Source organism: Rana temporaria, chromosome 6, assembly GCF_905171775.1.
Source record: "Rana temporaria chromosome 6, aRanTem1.1, whole genome shotgun sequence".
NCBI lineage: Eukaryota > Metazoa > Chordata > Amphibia > Anura > Ranidae > Rana > Rana temporaria.
In genome coordinates, this window is record NC_053494.1 from 132,645,525 (window position 1) to 132,666,735 (window position 21,211).

General features: G+C 35.5%; 1 protein-coding gene across 3 annotated transcripts in view; it reads right to left on the minus strand.

The window, feature by feature from the left end:
• SATB2 (SATB homeobox 2) overlaps positions 1–21,211 on the minus strand; it is a 250,298-nt gene that overhangs the window by 223,738 nt on the left and 5,349 nt on the right. For all 3 annotated transcript variants that reach the window (XM_040357386.1, XM_040357387.1, XM_040357388.1), the window contains one exon: positions 20,077–20,298. In XM_040357386.1, the coding sequence (XP_040213320.1) occupies positions 20,077–20,298 (222 nt within the window). The remainder of the gene's footprint in view (positions 1–20,076; positions 20,299–21,211) is intronic.

The following is a 21,211-nucleotide window of genomic DNA, read 5'->3' on the forward strand; positions in this document are numbered from 1 at the left end:
ACTTACAATTCAACACTGCCACAAATTATGATTATATAGGAAATAATGAAACAGAAACATATTTCAGTCAATTTGTATGCCATATGTTATATAGATCCTTTCCTGTAGTTTAAAGCAGAACTAAATTGTGTCTAAGCACCACAAACTGAAAAAAATATTTAATTATTTGTTTATAATTCAAAGCAAACCATTTATTTATCCACGTCTCTATGCTTTATTTTGTGCAGAAATCACTTTGAAACCCCCCTAGCATTTCTAGCCATCTTAAAGTGGCACTCCACCCAAAAGGGGAAGCTCCGCTTATTTGCCTCCTCTCCCCTTCCGCTACCACATTTGGCATCTTTTGGGGGGAGCGGGTACCTGGTTTTAACAGATACCCGCTCCCATTTCTGGGTGACTTCGCTGTGGCTAAGTCATTCGGAAGTTCAGCCCCCCTTCTCCTTCCCCCACCACCAGACCATTCACAAAGCACAGCTTCACACATGCACAGTTAGGAACCAGCTGTGAAGCCGCAAGACTTTACTGCCAATTTCCCTTACATGAAATGGTGGCAGCAGCACCCGAGAGCCAATTGAAAAATCGGCTCGGATAAAGACACCACTTGATTCGTGGACAGGTGAGTGTCCTAATATTAAGTCAGCAGCTACAGTATTTGCAGCTGCTGACTTTTATTTTTTTCTGACGGAGCCTGGAGCTCCTCTTTAAATAAGGGCAGATAATTAATTTAGCATTTACTGCCTGGAATCAATCTGCCCTTAGCTCAGACATGTGAGCAGGGGGGTGTGTTCAGTTGAGAAAGCACCTCCTCCAGATGAAACAAAAATAAATATCCATGAAGACCCCATAAATGTTGGCCTAGGGCAGATACCAGGAAGCAACTTAAAGCGGTGGTTCACCCTCAATAACAACATTCTAGCATTAAATTAAGCATAGTAGCGTGAGCTACAGTATGCCTTTATTTATTTTTTTTGCCCTGTACTCGCTGTTTAATCCTATAGTGAAGATTCCGACTCCCCGCTGGGAATGGGCGTTCCTATCCAGAGGGAAGATGATTGACGGCCGGCTATGGCACCCCCCCCCCCCCCATGAAGATAGCCGGAGTAGGTCTCGGCTCTTCACGGCGCTATACGACGCCTGCGCACAGACTATGCCAGAGCCGGCCGTCAATCATCTTCCCTCTGGATAGGAACGCCCATTCCCCGCGGGGAGTCGGAATCTTCACTATAGGATTAAACAGTGAGTACGGGGCAAAAAAATAAAAATAAAGGCATACTGTAGCTCGCGCTACTATGCTTAATTTAATGCTAGAAAAAAAAATTATAGGGTGAACCCCCTCTTTAAGTATTGTGAAAGAAAAAAAAGTTTAAACCAAGTAAATATAATATACTTTCCTATCTACTAATGGTAGCAGCATAAAAGTAAAAATAGTTATTGTTGACTGAGAAAGTTTAGTTCCGCTTTAAGAAATTTTCAGCATGTTGAAAAATATCTGCAATTTCTGGCATGCTTGCTTTCTTTTCTCTGAAAAGGGAATGGTCCCTGCACAGTCCTGACAATGCATGTAAGCATTGTCTAAAAGTTAGAAGAAATGTCAAGGCAGATCCCTGTTTTAAACCAGCACAGGATGAACTCTTACCATTATCATGACATTTTCTTGCTACAAGGGGACAGACAATACCAATATTTTCATCAGTATTGGACAACACGTTTCCTTTATATTGGACTGTAGACACTAAAGAATAACTGTCACTGTAGAAGACCTATCATACACCCTGCCTGGTTTTACTCAGAATGTAAGCATGTAGTCAATCTAGAACCAGACATCCATGAGTACAGGTTCTCACTGCAATGATTCCACTCTTTAAAGTACTTGAAAATTGAACTTTAAAATAATTTTGGAGCAATCTAAAGTTTAGGTAAATTGGTTATTTATGTCCGGGCATTATAAATTTAGAGGGTCAGACACTTTGCTTTCTATAATATTGAGGCACATCACCACAACAAATATTAGATAAGCACCTGAACGACCACAACATACAGCAATGGTGCCCAACTTTTTGAAGCGTGAGGGCCACTTATGTGACTTGGTAACAGGTCGCGGGCCACAATGAGTGGAGCTGGCGGAGGGCAGGTCTGTGTCTGCTCTGCATTTGCAGAGTGGACACGGACACGGCCCACTATACTCTTTTTTTTAGCGGATCATATTGGAGGTAGGACACAAGTCGGTTTACATCTGCCACTCCTTAGAGGTGAATGGAGGGTCCAATTGGGCCCATGGCTGCTTTCACACTAATGCGCTGTGGTTTACCCACACCGCGGGTGCAACTCAGTGTACCTTAGCTTTCTTGCACTTTGCAATAGACTTCTATTATATTCTGTAGGTTTGGTGCGCTTTTAGAAAGCTCACCAAACTCGCAGGTGATAACAGAAGTCTATGTGATTTTAGTAATAAACTGACCTTTAATAACAGTATTCTATTCTATTCCATCCTAGAGCAGGTCGGGGGCCACATCAGAGGGCTCCACGGGGCACATGTGGCCCCCGGGCCACTGGTTGGGCACCCCTTACATACAGGGATATACAATGTAATACTGACATATAATCACACCCATAAGTTGGACATGATGGACTTGTATCTTTTTTCAACCTCACCTATTATGTAACTATGTAACCATCAATAGTTACAGTCAAAAAAAAATGAAACATGCTATCATATAGTAAATGCTGAATAACTAATAATTTTAAATATTCTTTATTGACTATCATAGTTAATTTTTTTCTAGCATAGAGCATGGTAAATCGCTAATGTTTCTAAAGTCATGGAAAAGTATAAAGAAGGCAAAAAAGCATAATACAGTAAAACCTTGGATTGCGAGCATAATTTGGTCCAGAAACATGCTTGTAATCCAAAACACTTGTATATCAAAGCAAATTTTCCCACAAGAAATAATGGAAACTCAAATGATTCGTTCCACAACCATTTATTCATAAGTCCTTCAGTCCATAGTCTGTATGAAAAGATTATAGCAATGTGATAGGTTGGGTAACCTTGAAATGTCCATCCACAAATGGAAGCCTCCACAAGGGGATTCAAAGCAAAATCCAGTAGGAGCTACAGAGTATAAATGAGAAGAGAGGCACCTCTAAGTGTAGCAATATGGTTACATTTAATGAAGGTACAACATTTAGCAACTCACATGGTTGATGATTAAAAGAGGCACATCTAAGTATGCAGGCATCCGGGGTAAAGCTGTCCACATAGACCGCCCCCCACACTGCCGGTTCTCAACGCTGTCAGTCTGCAATCGTGATCGGGAAGACTGCATACTTGGATGTGCCTGTTTTTATCATCAACCATTTGAGTTTCTAAATGTTGTACCTTCATTGAATTTCACTATATTGCTACACTTAGAGGCGCCTCTCTTCTCTTTTATGCTCAGTTGTGACATGAGGCTACACTTATATCAAGACATCGCTTGTATATCAAGGCAAAATGTATTAAAAACTTTGCTTGTCTTGCAAAACGCTCTCAAACCAAGTTACTCTCAAACCAAGGTTTTACTGTACTTGAAATGTATGTAAACCCCAACAATGAACTTCTCTTATTTATTCCCTTTTGATTTGTCAAATATACAATTGAAAGTGTTGTGTTATAGATGTTTGATATGTGCAAAGAAATGTGTTGATTTTGCCAGAAATCTTGTGAGCTAATAACTTACTGTGCTCTCTGCCTGTGCGCATATAGGAGGTATGGAGAGCAGCATGGGAGGAGATGAAAGGAAGTCTGTGTTCTTCGTAATCTATTGGTAATGAAGTACGCAGGGCTGATAATACCAGCTCAGAAATGATTACAACTACACTGGGTTTCTAAAAGTGCAAAATCTGGTGCAGCTCTGCATCGATACCAATCAGCTTCCAGGTTTTATTACCAAAGCTTAATTGAACAAGTTGAAGTTAGAAGCGGATTGGCTATCATGCACAGCTGCACCAGATTTTGCACTCTCCAGTTTCAGTAAATCAAACCCTATGAGTTGTCACATCAAAGAGGAAGGTAGGAACACACTACATTCCTGGAACATCATCAGTTATTTTTCTGTACTTGTAGAGTGTGTCAAGGGGAAATGTACACATATTACAGATATGTATGAAAAATAAATATTGTTTTGCCTTGACATACACTTTAACTTTGAAAACGACAACTCCAGTAATACTTGGGTATAATAAGTGCTTTTAAAGAACAATGCTAAAACAGCATATGCATATGGTTTGAGTATTTTATAAAAATCTGTCCAAAATAAATGCTAAAAACTTTTATCTGCTGTGACAGACTGATTATAAATCTGCATTAAGAGAACCCACAATCAACCAAGGGGATAAACAGGATATCAAATACTTCTCATGTTCAAATACCCAAGAGGAGAGACATCAAATTATTTATGGACTTACTTAGGGCCTACAGAGATGATCTTTGCCCAGCCCAATGTGGGTTATTATTATGGAAAAATCTTTGGCAGAAAGACTTTTCAGAAGTCGGATTGCGCTTACACATCCAACCACAATTTGATGTCTGTGGTAGCTTTGATCTAAAATATATATATATATATATATATATATATATATATATATATATATATATATATATATATAAAACCTAACAAGTTTTTGTATTTTCAAAGTTAACTTTTAATGTTTTGAAAACTGCATCTTTCATTAAAACAATACATGGTGATCCTGCCACGCATTGGTATAATGCATTGCATTATCTGATATAAGGTACCAACATGCATTGCCACTCTTTTTATATGGGCTTCCGATGAAGACAAGTAGCCATTTCAACACATCACATGCAGGCATTCCCCACTGTCATCAGCAAGAAACCTGCCCTGTGAAAAGCCAAGCAGCCATTGCTGGGTGCATGCATGTTGACAGGATATCTAACCGGCCCAAGATACCAACGGTTAACAAAAGATAAAAACTATCTTTTGTGAACCACTTGTCCTCCAGAAGATTTACCCAACTTCATGACCAGGCCATTTTTTGCAATTAGGCACTGCATTACTTTAAGTGACAATTGCATAGTAAAATGTATGTTCCTTTTTCCCCACAAATAGATCTTTCTTTTGGTGGTGTTTGAACACCTCTGTGTTTTTTTTTTTTTCATTATAAACAAAAAAAGACTGACAATTAAAAAAAAAATAATATGTTTTACTTTCTGCTATAAAACAAATCCAATAAAAAAAAATCGAATTTCTCAATTTAGGTACATATGTATTCTGCTACATATTTTTAGTAAAAAAATCCTAATAAGCGCATATTTATTGGTTTGCAGAAAAGTTAAAGCATCTATAAACTATGGGATATCATTTTTTTTTTTTTTATGTTTTTACTAGTAATGGCAAGGATCAGAGACTTATGACGGGACTGCGATATTGCGGCTGTCACTGTACTGTCACTGTACTAATGATACTGGCTCGAAATGGGCTAACATCAGAGGCAATCAAAGGGTTAAAGCGGAGTTCAAGGGAAGAATTGAACTCAGTTTGAAACAAAGGAACGCCTCACCCCCCTCCCCTCGTTTATTGATATTTTTTTTTCTTTTGCATACCCTTTTGGTATGTTTTCTTCAGGACTTTTGTCCCATGTTGCCGTGGCGAGGTACATCACTTCCGAGATTTTATCATGCCCTCTTCCTTCCCCCTTGTTGCCTTCTGGGACCTGTGTGTGTCCCAGAAGACAACGGGACCATTCAAAAGGCGCAGCGCGACTCGCACATGCACAGTTGGAAACTGCACCTGCAGCCAATGGACAGGTTAGCTTCGGGTCCCAACATTGCGGAATCCCTGGACAGGTAAGCTCATTGAGGCATGTGTGTAAGACTGCGCTGTTGTTTTACAAGCATTTTAATAAATAAATAATAAAAGTGAGCAGCTACAGTATTTGTAGCTGCTGACTTAAAAAAAAAATTCACCCAGGCTGAAACTCTGCTTTAAATATGTTCCTAGCCAGCGTTTGTGTACTGGGGGGGGGGGGGGTGCTTTTAGTAAGGGAAGGCATAGATCTGTGTTTCTGCTTTGCAGGAACCCAGGAGCAATGCATTCCCTACTGACAGAACAGAAATCTGCCTTGTTTCCATAGGCAGATCGTTGTTCTGCCTGTGTACTGAACAAGCGGCAGGTGCCGGCAGACATCGAGTCAGCGGTACCTGCCACTGGGCTCCTGCTGTGTGATCACAGCGGGAGCGAGCCGCCAATGGTGCGCACAGGCACCCCAGACCCATAAGTGTGCTTGGTACGTGATCCGGCGCAGCCGTGCCACTTTATCGCCGTATATCTAAGTTATACAGTCGGCAATTAAATAATGTTTTTTTTTAAATGTTGTTAAAAATCAAAATGGCATTAATTTTAACAGTGCTTTAGCAAACTAAATGACACTTGGTTAGGGTTGACAAATATTTAAGTCGGTGTGGTCTTTTTATGTTCTAGTATGACATACAATTTTCAATAAGCTCAATGAAGCTGTATTTACTTCTAACATCCAATAATGTGCAAAGGATATCCTTTGTTTTTTAAATTTCTTTGCACATAATTGCATGTTGAAAGTCAATGCAGGTTCACGGGGTAAAAAATTGGGGTTTAAATAAATCACCCCATGCTGCTCTGTGTTGTTCTGCAGTAGTTTATGGAGAACTGTCAATCTGCTGTCAATTTAACATTTACCTACAGAAACTATGTGCACATCCCCTGGAGCACATCTCACTTTCATTAAACACAATCATTTTTTTGTCATTTCTAATAAAAACAGGCAATTATATGTATGACAACAATGTTGCTCTGTTAATATCCTGTACAAATATTTTCACAGCCAGCAAATGTTTAACAGGTTTTACATTTTTCTGAAGCCCAGATACAGTAGCATAAAGAAACAGCTAAAACAACGCAAGCCTGTATACAAGTCCTATAGCTTGCAAAACAAAAATCACAAGATCTGTGAAAGCTTTCTATTTACAATACAGTCCGAGCAAAGGAAAAAAAAACTACAATTACTCCCTATGGATTTACAAGTTCTAATCAACAATTTCATAAATAGGCATTTGCAGTCATCAATCATCTGCCTTTATGCTGAATTCTTATGGAGTAAATTACTAGCAGAAAGACCTTGCCAATTCAAGTAAGCGAATATTACCCAGTAGGGATATAAAGCTGTCAGCACCAAAGCACTTTTGATTTTACTAAATACTGCCTGGTTATTAGGACAATTTAACCTGTCCACTGCCAGGAAGCTGCCTAATGCCTTGCTATTGTAGTTGCCAATTTTCAACAGCAAATGATTCTGGTTCATTTACCAGATTTAAAAAATATAAAGATATATTTCCAATATGATCACTTCTACATATCTTCCTTATATTTAAAATGTCATTTTTTAAAGACAAAGAATTATGTACAAAGTCGAATAGTCCACAGCAACCAATAAGCATCAATTTACATTATTATACAAAAAAATAGGATTGCTTGCTATTGGTTACTGTACTGATTGCTCTTTACAAGAACTCATTAAATAAGCCATATTAATATAGCCAATATTTTTTTTAATACAGTAGGGAGGAGTTTAACCTGCCGTCAGTTTATTTTATTTCTTGTGTACTGTTGGGGTGATTTCCCTTCAATTTCTTCCCCACAGAAAAAAAAGGAAGGGGGGGGTTCCTTTCTAATGCTGGCCATACACGGATCAAAATTCAGCCACTTGATCGACTTTTCATGAAAGGGCTTGGTGTATTTTTACTCGATCAGGGTATGCAGGCAGGGAAGTCCCACTGTCAGAATACAATAACATAGGGAGGTTTTGCCCATCCACCACTGGCTGAATGAAAAAAATAGAGCAATGTCCGGCCAGGTTTTAGAGAGTTGTTACCAAAACAGGTTTCTCTATTGGAAGATTTATCTTCACCTTGTGTTCTGCTGACATTTTTTGGATTTTTTTGTCTTGCAAAAAAATGCACTAAGGGTGTGATTTAATAAGAAATATCAATGGAAGCTTTAGTTTTGAAAATCTATGTTCCCTACAAACAGGAAAGAAGTGCAAGAATTGGACATGAGACCAAAACCCTGGTACATAAAACTAGGGCAATTCAAAAGGTACCCTTTGGTATGAAATGGCATTTGGATGTTAGCATAGGTTCTAATTACCAAATAATCTTTTTCCCCCAACATTAACATACAAAAGCATACTTGTATACGTAGGATATCTACAGACATTAATGATTCAATTGCTGAATCGTGAAAGATGCAGTAGCCATATAATCTTTCAATTGAAGGACTGTACTACAGTACATGCACAAATGTCCACAGTGGACAAATGTGCTTATTTGAGCCCATGGAGAGGGAGGGTAGAACAGAATTCTATCACAGGGCTCTCACTAAGAAAACAATAACAATCAGTGTAGAAAATTCTAGGCTAGTCAATCTATTCTCTTGCCCCCACCCCAAGAAAACATGGGTAGGAGACATTTACTATGATCAGTTAGCACCTAGAGACAATTAAGCAGTTTCTAATTTATTAGTAAAAAGGCAAGTTTGGATGAACATTCTATAGACATTACAATACAGTGCACTGACTATAAAAGTAAGGTATCATCCTGGTCTCCTAAAATATCTTTAGGCAATTCTTGGTACCCTATGCAATGTTATGCTATGATTTTGCCTTATGATTACCTTAACATTCCCATTAACCAGAAGAGTTAAAACATTTTTTTAATAAAACAGCTCATCTCCGTGATGCATACAAGATCAATTGTTCAGTACAGCCCTGTCAGATTAACATGACATTAAGAATAGCATTTTGGGAAAATTTACTAAAGGTCATAATGTTCCTGCCAGACCAGAGACACGTTTTTTTTTAAATTCCCTACAGTCTCTTCCTGTATAGAAGTGAGTCATTGGTACATTACATTGCTGGTTGAATGTTTTGTGACATATGTAAGCTGTATAAGATGGTATGTTGTAATTTGAAAATAATCAATATATGTTATTATAGTCATGTTTAAAATATTATTGTAGATACACCTCCAATATCTCCTGACGGAGAAGATGTATGAATTGGGAAACACAGGGAGTCATATCCCTGAGTGTTAAAACACATTTGTACAGGATTGTAAAGATATTTTAGTTGGGCAATGGGTCTTTGAGATTATATGTGATATATTGAAATATACGATACACATAACTGCATGGACTTTTTTCTTTTACATGATTTTAAGTCTTAAGAGTAATAAAATAGGTTTAGGTATGTTACAAGCTATGATATTTATATGTTAACTTAGGACCTAAAAAGTCCTATAAATATATAAGAATTGGTTGTTTCAATGTTCTAGCTTGGTGGGATATGGTGCCTAGTTAAACCCCCAGTCCTGTATAATTGTTATTACAGTTAGCCTGGCCATTAATGGCTTGAATGTCAGTTTATTCCTGCAGAATTGGCTGAAATTCAAGCCATTGATGGCCCTATCAGCACTGCCAAGCTTGACAAAGGAGTCAATTTCAAAATTGAAGGAGCTGGTTGGAAAACTGTTGGCCTAATAGAGACTGCATCCAAATAAATACAGTCACTGTTCAGGTATTCAAGCAGCTGCCAGTGCTGTGGCTGTCTGCATACAATAACCGGCAGGTGGCGATTCCTCCATCCACACTGTTTAGCTTGGACAGGGAAATCAACTGATTGCTCTAGTTCAGCCTGCGGAACAACTGAAGAAGAGGGTGTGTGTATGTCTAGCCTTAGGGAAACATACAAAATATACATTTCCTTTTTGGCCTGTTTGATTGTTATGCATATTCACAAGGCTTCTATAAAACTTGCGCTATTTAGTAAATCACGCTTTATCTTCTTGTATATAAAGAATAAGGATTACATAGGTCCATAAAGAACACACTTAGTATATTTCTTTACAGCACACTTAAAAAGAAGGTTCCATTTAAGACTAAGCTTTTTGGCGGCACTAGTCAAAACCAATAACCATTTCTTTTTTGCCAACAGAGCTGTTGTCGGGAAGTCACTAAATAGATGAAGTTATAGAATTTAGAAATTGTTGGATGATCTTGTAATTTGTGTTGCTGACCCATATTTGTAAGTTTATGGAGTAACTCAAATGTTAATCATAATCATAATGTATAAAAACTAAAATACTGGCTGGCGTACTTGAACGTTTTGGCATTATATTTAAGCATGACTGAGCACCGTGCACATTAACATGCAACTTAACCAATGAGGCTACTTATACTGACACAAAAAATACTATCACGAGGTTCTCTAATTTAATTATTTAACATTAACTTGTATGTCACATGTAAATCATTTAACTGATCAGTGATTACAATGATTTGATACACATTTCTTATAATATAAGAAAGTTTCAGGCTGCAATTAGACAGTGATTTCAAGAGGAACTGTCATAAGAGAAATACTTCTGCTGCCATTTTCGGGTCACAGTCAGGCTGTCATGTTGCCCTTTGCCTTCAGTATTTAGTATGTTGCAGATCTAGAGCAGCTACACAGCCAGTGTTATTGGAACTCCCACCCTGCACATCGGTTTTGGGTCAGTAGCTTAGTGAAGTTGGAGGATCAACATAGCAGAAGGAGACTGGGAACACCAATACACATATTTTTGAAGCAAAGATAACTTTACAAAGATGGGGGTAAGCCTTCACCAACTACAATAGCTACAATTTCTGTAACACAATAATCAGGAAATTAGAGCGTAGACCAATGAAAGGTACCAAATGAAAAAAAATTAAAACAAACTGTTTTGCATATATCTACCAGACTCTGAATAATTTATATTGCTCATCTGGTTGGATACAAAAAAAACTGGGATTAGAACTTGCATCCCTAATAGACCCTGGGTATTTATTGCAAAGATATGGACATCTTTCATCATCACTTACAAAAAATAATGAAATAGAATAGAATAGAATTAGAATATAACTAACTTCATATGTTAACTAAGGTCTACCCTATGAGTTCAAGAATCATTAATTAGAAAAACAAGAAGTTCAGAAAACTTTTAAATTGCAGGAACCTTTAAATTAGGCAGCACAACAAAAAATTACTTTTAATGATACAATCTTTTATTGCAACATTTTTAATTAACTACTTGCCGACCACCCGCCGCAGGTGTACTGCGGTAATGTAGCTCCACTGCGCAAATCGCTGTACCAGGATGGCGATTCGTTCACTAGAATTCCGATGTGCCAGCAGGGGAGCCAATCAGCGGGTCCGGTGGACTTGATGTCCTCTGGCCGCCCATGATTGTTCCCCGCAGAGACAGAACAAGTAAACAAGGCAGATCTCTGTTCTGTTAGGGGATGACACTGAGATCTGTCTTCCTGCTAAGCAGGAAGACAGGTCTGTGTGTTTTCCCAGTCACACAGTCCCCCATACCGTTAGTAATCACAAACAGGGAACACATTTAACCCCATGATCACCCCTGATGTTAACCCCTTCCCTGCCAGTGATATTAGTACAGTGCATATTTTTAGCACTGATCACTGTTTTAATATCACTGGTTCCCAAAAAAGTGTCAGAAATGTCAGTTAAGTATCCAATCTGTCTGCTGCAATGTCGCAGTCCCGCTAAAAATCGCTGATTGCCGGAAATACTACTCAAAATAAATAAATAATAAAAATGCCATAAATCTATCCCCTATTTTGTAGACGCTATAACTTTTGCGCAAACCAATCAATGTATGCCTATTGGAGTTTTTTTATACAAAAAAAATATGTAGAAGAATACATATTGGCCTAAACCGATGAATAAATTAATTTTTTTTGCATTTTTTGGGGGATCTGTATTATAGCAGAAAGTAAGAAATATTGTTGTTTTTTTCAAAATTGTCTGTCTTTTTCTGCTCAAAAATAAAAACCGCAGACGTGATCATATACCACCAAAAGGAAGCTTTATTTGTGGGACCCACATTACGACATGTGGGTTATAAATATAAGTGACACCTGACATCATGGATTGTCATGAAGAAAAGAGGATGGCATTGATCTGCTACACATTGCAAATTTTAGAATAAAAATATGCAGATGTACATAGATTAAGCTTTTTTAGCAGATAAGTACCGTACTTTATTTATAAAAGCCATTGACATTTATTTGGAAAGCTGAATATCATATAAAGTTGCATGGAGTTTTCTAGATCATCAAGGAGTTTTTCTAAATGACGTGGGGATGGGTCTACATAAACACAGTGTGCAAATATATCAAAACCCAACTTACACTGACCCATTTTTAAATTGGGGCTCGCTAAATGTTAAGAATAAGTGGTCATTTCTCTGTGATGATAAACATATTTTACTTCCAAGTACACCCTCGCAAAATTCTAAAAAAAAAAAAATGTTTTAGTTTGCCCTGGGAATGACCTAACTTTGTTATGATCCTTAAAGACAAACATGTCGATGTATTACTCATTGCGCTTTTTTCTTCACAGGTTTTTCTTTAAATATATGTTAGCTAATGTTAGCTATTTGTTCCCAAGCTTAGAAAAAAAATATTCAAAAAATTGTCAAGAAATTCACAAAAACAAATTCAAATAATGGTATTTTTTTACCTAATCGAAAATTTTAATTTAATTTTAGGTACCTTTTTTATAAGATACGTTACATTAAGCATCATTTGTATATTCTAATATAGATGGATTCCTAACATAACTATACTGTACGTTTTCAACTATAGGAAAGACCATTAATATAAACATTTATAGAAAAAAACACACATGTATGAGATATGGTCTAGCTAAGTTAAAGTGTGTGCAGGAACCATGGTTTGAAATTCTAATCTGAGTTTCTAATTCCATCTACTTGCAACCAGTTATGTGCCACAATTACATTGGACACGCATATAATAGGCACATGTGATATTCCAACAAGAAGTCTTTAGGGATGGGTGAAAATGGAGTTAGCTGACACAGCTTTCAACTCTTGCTGTGGACACAATCTACAAAACATCTTTCCAGTGGAGCATCACCTTTTGCCTATGGCAGGCCCTCCAAAACATATTATATTGTATACGGTAACCCTTCTTTAACCAAAATTGGTTGTCAACACATCATGAGGTTAATCTAGTGATGATTGTTAACTTTGAAAGAGAATGCACTCTTAGTTTAGTAAATAAGATGACGCAGTGTTCACTTCTGTCATCCAGTTATATGCAGGGAAATATTTTTGTTATATTGCCCTCGCACATTAGAGGACAACGCTTTACCTATTTTACTAATCTTGGTGAACATTCACTTTGTTCAGTAAACAGTATCTACTGTGATGTAATAATCAATAAAAGTAACATAAATCCCAAATTATTCCAAGTTTATTGTATTTTTGCAAATTCCAATTATTTTCAGTGATTCATTATTATTGACTGTCAATTAGAACACACACAACATATACTGTGAGTATTTGAATCTACTAAATATAGCAACACCTACATACATCTGACACTATATCATATACACGTTTATCTATCTTTCTATACAATGGTGCTCTTTAAAAAAAAAAAAAAAAAAAAAAGATTAAATGCCACTCATATAAGTTTTGATATCTAAAATCAATATATAGGCTAACAATCAATGACAAAACTTTGATTGTTTTGCTTAAAATAAAAGTGTGCAACTTTTTTTAATTCTATACTTTGTCATTGCAGGTAAACTTGAATGGAGGTAATAATTACCATAGGAGCAATAAATGCTTATATATAAATGGAATTGTACAAAACTGCACGATTGAAAAGTATAGTACCAAGGGATAACACAGATACAAGACATATTAAGTAGATGTAGTTGAAGCACATATGCCCTAATAAAGAAACATGATACATGCAGTTGGTAGAAGGGTGATGTACAGGCCTGACCTTTGCTGTCTGTTTGAGCAAATGAAAATATTTCAATGCAATGTATGTAGACCAAAAAAGGTAAAAACAAAGGACAAAATATGGGCTTATAAGAAAAACCATATATATTTCTGATGTTTGAATGTTCAAAACAAAGCTAGGAAGCTCCTATTCTTTATGAGTATCTTTATTTGGAACTTATGGGGCAGTAGAGCTTAAAACATTGTTAATACTAGCGCATGTGGAAGAGGTTATAAAACTTTCAAGAGGCTATTTATTAAATCTATCGTTTTTTTTTTTTTGGCTGAAGGACACATATTCATAAATTAATCAATAAAGTGAAAATTTTGAAAAAAATCGAACTGAAGCTGAAGGGCGTATGAGTACAGGTTTTCTATACCACAGTAAAAAATGCCCCTTTTGGTAGGCCAGTATAGTAAACTGCATTAGTATGTAGGCCACTCAATGTCCTCCCGTGTCATTGCCGTGTGCATTAGTACTACGAAGTTGTGTTTCTGAACAGGAAAATTATACAAAATCCCCAAAATACAACTCACAAAACCTATCCGTATATACTATAATAAATGTTATCATTTTTTTCCCTATGTTTTCCAGTCACACTGGGATGATGTTTTTTAGCCAGGTTAGCAAGTATTTACTTAAATAGCCCTAGAAGCTGTTTTTAAGTAATATCCCCAGTCTGACTGTAATATCTGCTTTTATTTTGTGTAATAATTTAATTGATGGGTGATCAGCAGTGAAGATCAAAGAGTTGTCTATCGGCAGCATAGAATTTCTTTTGAGCTGAGCACTTGACACTGTTCTGTGCTTAGGATGTGAAAAAACTATTCAACATGGCTTCACCTGAAGAGGAATGCTTATTGCACTGTGACCCCAGAATCCTGACCCCAGAAAATTATTTAAATTTTTTTTTACTTTGAGCCTTCTCTAAATCTCTATATATAGATCTATAAATAGTTATTATAGCTGATAACAACTAATCAGAATTCACTTTGCTAAAATCAGCCCAAAACAAGATAGATTATGATTTACTACTATGGGTTACTACAATGGAGAATTAGTACTTAAGAATAAGGCCTCTTTATTGCATAAAGCTGTTTGTCTAATTAGTGAAGTACTGCATGACTTAGCATTCTTATCAACAGGTAAATTTTCAAACGCTATATAGACTCATCCCTCTGGTGAACACTAATACTTTTGTCCCTACATCCCTACAGTCATCCCTTTCAGTATCTGACTGAATTCATACTCCAAGCACACTTCCCAAATCACTCTTGGTCCCAGGCTTCCTCCAGGTGCAACCTTTTGCAGATGTTTGCAGTCATTGCCTAATCCTTAGAAGACCAGTTCGGACTATATGCAGGTTGGTCATATAGACGTGAAATATATGCACCAAAACACATATTACAAAAGTGCTGGGTTTATTATATGGTAATAATACTATTTTATTATTAATATTATTTTTTAACATGTTTGTATTTAATGTCTTAGATTTCTATCTATCTATCTATTAAATACACATTAAGCTAATTTGTATAATATTTTATAATTTTTATAAATGTTTTATGTATTGAATTGTATTGTAACTATTCTGCCTGCCCTCATGTTGTAAAGCGCTGCGCAAACTGTTGGCGCTATATAAATCCTGTACAATAATAATAACAATGTAAAAAGCTTTCATCTCTGATATATGTTTTATAGAAAAATGCTAATTACCTGCTACCTTTGTGTAACTACTAATAAGCATATTTAAATAAGCATGTTCTAACAAGACTGTTGACCTAAGTACAAAAAGGTTTTTGTGATTTCTCACGCTGCAAACATCTAATCTTTATTTGGACCGCCCAGTCCTATATGAATCATTTATGCATACAGCTAAGTAAAGCAATGCCATGGAAATTATCGAGCATATAATATAAAGACTGTCAATGCCTACTTTGAATGCTAGAGTCCAATAAAGATTTGGTGATAAACACAAAAAAATCATCAGTTATCTTAAAAAAAATAAAAATAATATATATATATATATATATATATATATATATATATATCATTCATCTTCTCCCAATTGGACATTAACTTGTCTTAAAAATGAGTTAAAACTTACACTGTAGGAAGCTACCTTTCAATTCAGCAAAAGATTTATGGTTGGCTAACCAGTGCTGTTTTCCTAGACACACCATACTTATACTATAAACACAAGATGGGAAAAGAGGGTATACATCAGCTTTAGGTTGGAAGCCCAAGTTGTATTCAGTAGGCACAGCGCCTAACTGAGCTGTCTGTCTCTGTCTGGTGGTTATAATCATTCTCAGGCTGTGGCTGAAATCTCATCGGAAAAAAAATCTGCATTCACTACTAGACCACTTCGTAAACTGGGTTAAAGTCCACTTTAACACATGGCTGCATTGTCAAGGCTCATGAATAAATTGCAAACTTTTTTGTGTTGTTATTATTGTAAGTCAAGTTTCCCTTTTCTTTCTCTGGTATGGCAACTTAATACTAGTCACCGATGCAAGACAAATCATTTCATTGATCATACATAATGTATAACATCTACTTGTTTAGACAACCAGTTTAGCCTCACTACATGTCTGAACACTGTCCTTCAAAAAAACCAAACACAGACGATTTTGCCAGTCCAGCTTCATACACCAAAAGTAATACAAAATATGCTGTATTTAAAACACCTTTCATCAACATTATTTTTATAATATTTCTGTAAAATGTTATTATTGCCAAAAGGGATTCCCCCGAGGGTTAAAAAGCGTTAATTATTTGGCAAAAGCGAGGATACCTTAAAAATATTGAATTTAAAAATATGAATTTTCATACATAAAAACACTGAAAAATATAAAATCCAATTAATTTTATTTGTTGTAATTGATTTTTGACAGGTCCCAAGAGGGGGCTTTTTATTTTTTAAACAAAAGAAAATTAAAAGGGGTATAAAAAAGGCTTTTCTCCTACATCATAGCTATATACGAAAAAAAAAAGTATACAAGATACTGAATTAGATTCCACAAAATAGACCACTGATAATCATTACAGCCTTTAAATTGAATGGCTGTTTCCACTAAAAGCTTCTGGTCTGAAATCAAACAAGTAAATCAATTATCAAATAACATTAAATTATCAAAGATGTCCGCCCCTAACTGCTTTAGAATTGAGTATCCTTCTCACTTAATTAAATATGTATTTCACTCCATAGACATACCTTAAGAGTGCGTTCAAAACCAAAGGAAAAGCAGAATGGAAACATGCAGTACAGGTTGGGCTGCATATTTTATAATAAGTAAAACATTGCCTCCTACAGTACATGCTTCTTTCAAAATCAAGGGTATATATTTTAACTTTTAAGGCTGAGCTCCAAAATAAAATATAAGGTATGCTTCTTAAAGTGTTAGCCATTACTGGAACTTCAAAAATACAGGTTAATGTTTGAAAGACTTGTGTAAAGTCACAGAGGCCTAATCCAATACCAGAAATGTAACGCCATCCTATAGTTAACATGTCAACTTCCTTGAATGGAACTTTGTGTTTACTCCATTAAGTGGGGGTGAGGCTACCCTATTGCTTATCAGTGTAGATTTAAAAATCAGTAGTCACACCTAAATGTACGGTGCTAATTAACGAGTAAAGGTATTAGCCTCGCTAAACAAGAGCAACAACTAAAATAACGTGAAATCCGCACATTTATTTTGTCCATACAGCAATATCTGTAGATCGGTATGAAGTGTAATAAACGTATCAAAGGTAATGATAGTTGTAAAGGATGATAGGTGAAACAAGAGAGTGAAGACTGAGACTCTGTAGTCATAGGATTGTAAATCTCGAAACACAAGTTGACTAGAGATATATAAAAAATTCAGCAAATTACTGACAAAACAGACTAGGCCATACATCCTTCAGTTTGCTCATTTGCATCTATCTACATAAATTAATTGAGCATAAAAGTAATAAATAATAGAAAGTCTTTAAAATAAAATATATAAATATATATATATATATATATATTGCACAAACAATAAAAAGTAACAATGATGGGAGAGTGAACCATATCATAAGGTCAGAGGGTCCTCCCTAGACATGACCATGTATACAGTATATCCTAAGTCATCAAATAACTTTGTTCAAAATATATACGCTGTTTTATATTATATTTTTTAGCATATCTTCCTATATTTTATATATCTAAAGTATATATAATAAAAAATAAACAAAAAAGTAAATAATAAAAAAAAGGTAATGATATTGGCAGGAACAGGAAAGCACTAGACAGATAGTTGCCATAAACTGCGAGACCCGGTTGTATATATTTTATATATTAGAACAGACAGAAAAATATTTCAATTTTCCTGACCATAATTTTTTTACCGTAGAAGCGTTTTAGAGTAAAAGAGTTTCTCTCTACTTGTTTTTAGTGATCCCCTTAAAGAAACTGTATTCTGGACAGAGCCTAATGTCTGTATTAACTGTTCCTGTGCTTTAGTGTCAGTAGCACACGGCAGGATTTAAGTCACCACATAGTGCTGCACAATCACAGAAGCACAAAGTGTGGTCTGTCTGCAGATTTGTGACGTTAATTAGAAAACTAAACACTATCGGCCAGACGAATCTATACATGATTTTCAAATGATTAAAGGGCAACGGTCAGAGCAAGCACAAGGGGTCATTCGTATTAGCAGAGCCACATGGCACAATCCAGGACGTCTGCAAGGCGGGCAAACGACTGACTCGGAGCAGTATTAACCTAAATATCACGTCTCCTGGCACCAGGGTTATTTACACGCCTCGTCCTCAATTTAAGGCTGCATTTGGGGTTCTCTATGTAAACTGAGCTCTGTGTAGATGTACAAGTGAAACTGACTGCACAGTTTAACACTGACAAACTAAGAAAGGTATTTTCTGTGGTGCAAATGGTGTACGTACCTACCTACATCATATTATTAATAACTACGCTTTTAAATTTAATAATCCAGAGGATAACAAATGGTTGATTTCACCGCACTCATTTAAATTAACATAATTGGGTACTTATCATGTCAAACTATTTATATACTGTATAATTTATTCAAAAAAAAAATTCTGATCTTTAACAAGTTCACCAATAGGTTATGCCGTTATATAATTATATACATATTTAAAAGTATATAACGGTATGATTTTATAGTAAATACATGAAAAACATATATACACATATCAATTAAACACCCTTAATGTTTAGAATTTTTAATTCAAAGAGAAAGCCTAAGTCTTTAACTAGCTACCACTCATTAACAGTCTATTGATACTTTAATATTCACAACTAACCTGTTTTTATGTTCTAAACATGATTGCAGGTATTTATAGAAAATGCAGTTTTATTAGGCTTCTTAAGTCTTTTTTAAGCATTAAGAGCACAGAGTAGGTTGGAAATGTATTATTAGAGTGATAACGTATAACTTAGATGAATTGGTAAAACATAAAAATAAATAAAAAAGAGACCAATTTTTTTCTTTTTAAATCATAGTATACCTTACTCTTACACAAATTATTGATTAAGCATTAAAAAAAAAAGAATATTTATTCCGGCTCAGATCATTTTAATTGATAATTATATTAATAGGGCTCTCCAAACAGTTCACCATACAGAATTAAGGGGCTTATTCATGCAGCAATAGGTGATGATGGCAAATCCAATACAATAACCCACAACCATTCAGCTGCATAGCTTGAAAATACAATTCTAAATTTACTGAAAACATTTACCACAGGTAGTGTATGTTGACTTTAAACAGAGACGGCAATCAGTACAATCGGATATTGTCACCTTCAGTGTAGATTAATGATAACTACCAAAACCTCACTTTTTGAACATTTCACAGAATGCATAGGCAAGAAGTGAAAGCAGGAAAAGAAATTAGCTGCAAGCTGTCTAGGAATAACTAGAAACATTTAGATCACAGTGACACACAGCTGCCAACAACTCAACTCATAGTGGCACGGTGCCTGCAACATGCCAACCCTTGGGTCACCCCACTCTTCCACTTGCCACAAAAGAACATTTGGCTTACACTAACTTCCTGTAATGCAACACCAAAGACAAAAACCCATAGTCAACATGAACCCTGACACTCCAAGTCATTGTGTTGTTGTTGCCAGTTTGTTGTGTATACATTAAAAAACGCTGTTTTATTACCTCCTACGGATTTGCTAAGCGTGCCGTTCGATCGTCCTCTGGCTCCTAATGGACTACCATTCTGTTCCAATCTGGCCATTTTCATTGGAGGAGGACTTTTAGTATCTGGACTGTTGCTTCGACGGTCCGGACTGTCCCTTAGACTGGGACTATCGCTTCTCATCTCCATACTGTTCTGGTTTGGGGACAATGCTTGTCCGGGCAGATCACAGTAGTAGGGGTCTAAATGGAGAAGTTAGAAAAGAAGTAGAAGCATATGGGAGAGGGCTTGCTGGAGCTCATAAATTCCTTTGGGTATACAAAGTAGACATTAAATATAGCTCTAATGCAAAATAACTGTTTGCTGCTAGCCATAAACAACTCTTAAGAATTCACAGTGAAATAATGACTATAATAATAACTCAAATAATTACAATAATTAAAACTTCTCACTTTTGTCTTATAATTAGCTGTGACCTATCTATCTATCTATCTATCTATCTATCTATCTATCTATCTATCTATCTATCTATCTATCTATCTATCTACCTAGCTATCTTCGCAGTAAAAAAAAAAAATTATATATATATATATATATACGCACAAGTTTTATATATATATATATATATATTTATATATATATATATATATATATATATATATATATATATATATATATATGTGTGTGTGTGTAAAAGCTGCATATATATATATATATATATATATATATATATATATATATATATATATATATATATATATATATATATATATATATATGTGTGTGTGTACAATTTGTTATTATATATATATATATATATATATAGTAACAAATTATACACACACACACACATATATATATATATACACACACATTCATTCAGGCCATCTTTCTTACATTAACCTAATTTTTTTTTTTTATCTATGTATCTCTCTACCTATCTACACACACACAGATATATATATATATATATATATATATATATATATACACATACATATACATATACATACACATCCTTACATCTTACATTAACTTAATAGATTGCCTAGGCCTAAAAAAGTAACTGTCTTTTTCCCCAATGCCAACATTATTATTATATTTATTGCTAAGGCCTATGCTTAATCTACAGAATTATCTGAAAAAACAACTGAA